This window comes from Carya illinoinensis, chromosome 3, assembly GCF_018687715.1.
Source record: "Carya illinoinensis cultivar Pawnee chromosome 3, C.illinoinensisPawnee_v1, whole genome shotgun sequence".
In the NCBI taxonomy this organism is placed as follows: domain Eukaryota; kingdom Viridiplantae; phylum Streptophyta; class Magnoliopsida; order Fagales; family Juglandaceae; genus Carya; species Carya illinoinensis.
In genome coordinates this window covers 28,485,387-28,487,025 of record NC_056754.1, presented here as the reverse complement: position 1 = coordinate 28,487,025, position 1,639 = coordinate 28,485,387, and the positions used below count along the sequence as shown (strand labels likewise).

Below are 1,639 nucleotides of genomic sequence, written 5' to 3'. Positions count from 1 at the left end.
CGTACTTCCTTTATCGAAATTGGTCGGAAGTTAGTGTTAATTTATAAAATCTCTTGGAACAAAGTTAGTGTTAATTTATAAAATCTCTTGGAACAAAAAAAAAAAAAAAAAAAAAAAAACCCAACCAATTCCCAGCAATACATGATTTAAATTCACCATTTTTTTTTTTCTTTTTGGGATAAAGATAACAAAAAGAAAAGAACACAAGAAGAAGTAGAAAGAAAATCAACACAGAGATATATCCATGTATCTCTAAATATTAATTTGACCATAAATCACATAACGAAATAGAGTTAACCCGTTTGAAAAAAATTAAAAATTAAAAACTAATCAAGCATTAATTATGAATATCTGAACAATTAAGTTTAAGAATGAAAGAAAAAAAGAATAGAAGATCAAGTCTAACAAGGGATCTTTTCAATGAACCATCTAAGCACTTTCACAGGAAGCTTCACCAGACCCACCGCCATATTCGCAAGTCCAGTACAACATATGCAACATGGGCAAAAACAACTCAGCACAGACCTGCCAACCATGCATTCACATTTTAAAAAACCAAAGATTATGAACAAACAACCAGCAATTAATATATATAATATTCATTATTAATGGATCATATGATTAGGAACAGCCAATATTTATGTACACATGAGTTTCTTGTACAGATTCATGGTAGATTTCATCAAAACTATCAGTATAGAAAAACAGATAGACTTTATTCATGAATAGGAGACAAATTAATTACCGAATTGGAGAGTTGTACCAAAGGAAAGATCAATACATATCAACTATGAATGGTGCGATTTAAGAATCTAAATCGTGTTAGTTTTATTTATGGGGTAGTGTTCTTTATATGATCTAAGGGTTAAAGGTTTAAGGTTGGGTTGAAGAGGAGGAAAAAAAGAAGAGAAAACTCACCCAAAAATCCAGATAACTGCACCCACCAGTGATAAAATCAATGCCACCATTGCGAAAGGTAATCCCAGCAAGAAACCCAATGGCCTACAATCTTCCATTCTCTCTCTCACTCTCTCTCTCTCTCTCTCTCTGTAATTTCTCCTCTTCGGGTTGGAAGAGAGGAAGTAGTGGGATCTCGTATCTATGGGTTCAAAGAAAACGTAAAGACTGCGACGGAGTCGACGCCAAACGCAACCACCAGGTTTCTAGGTTCATTGATTGACAGAAACACCCTCGTGGAAGTCTAAAATGCCATTTGCAAGAGACTTGCTCGCGTGTGCAGAAATTGAAAGTTTGGGTATTTTGGGAAATTGGTTTTCAGAAGCTTCGTCACCATTTCGTGCTTGCTTTCGGTCAACAACGCGCAAACACTTCTACTTGTGTTTTTCTGACTTTTATATATAGCCTATAGACTTGATATTGATATTAGGTATTAATTGCTACCAATATTGACAAATTTTCAAGTTTGGTGTTCGATCCGGGTCAAGAAAAATCCTATTTGTTAGAGCATTGGTATTGGCTTCATCAAAGCCATCTTCAAATTTTGATGAAAAGTACAACTTTTTCATAATTCTAAAATCTTCCTATCCATAATTCCACATTGGATTAGCCATTAGATTCATCAAAATAATAATATAATATTATATTTTTAATAATAATTTTTTTTTCATATTTTTTAATT

At 32.9% G+C, this 1,639-nt stretch overlaps 1 protein-coding gene across 1 annotated transcript; it reads right to left on the bottom strand.

The window, feature by feature from the left end:
* Positions 1-239: 239 nt before the first annotated feature.
* On the bottom strand, positions 240-1,153 carry LOC122305584 (signaling peptide TAXIMIN 2-like). The gene is made up of 2 exons (XM_043118176.1): positions 919-1,153; positions 240-525 (listed from the first exon to the last, which is right to left on the bottom strand). The coding sequence occupies exons 1-2, from the start codon at positions 1,014-1,016 to the stop codon at positions 402-404; spliced, it is 222 nt and encodes a 73-aa protein (XP_042974110.1). The 5' UTR covers positions 1,017-1,153; the 3' UTR covers positions 240-401.
* Positions 1,154-1,639: the final 486 nt, after the last annotated feature.

Coding starts and splice junctions, on each gene's coding strand:
- LOC122305584 (XM_043118176.1), bottom strand. CDS start 1,016: ATGGAAGATTGTAGGCCATTGGGTTTCTTGCTGGGATTACCTTTCGCA. Junction 526..918: donor GCAGTTATCTGGATTTTTGG/GTGAGTTTTCTC, acceptor CATGGTTGGCAG/GTCTGTGCTGAGTTGTTTTT.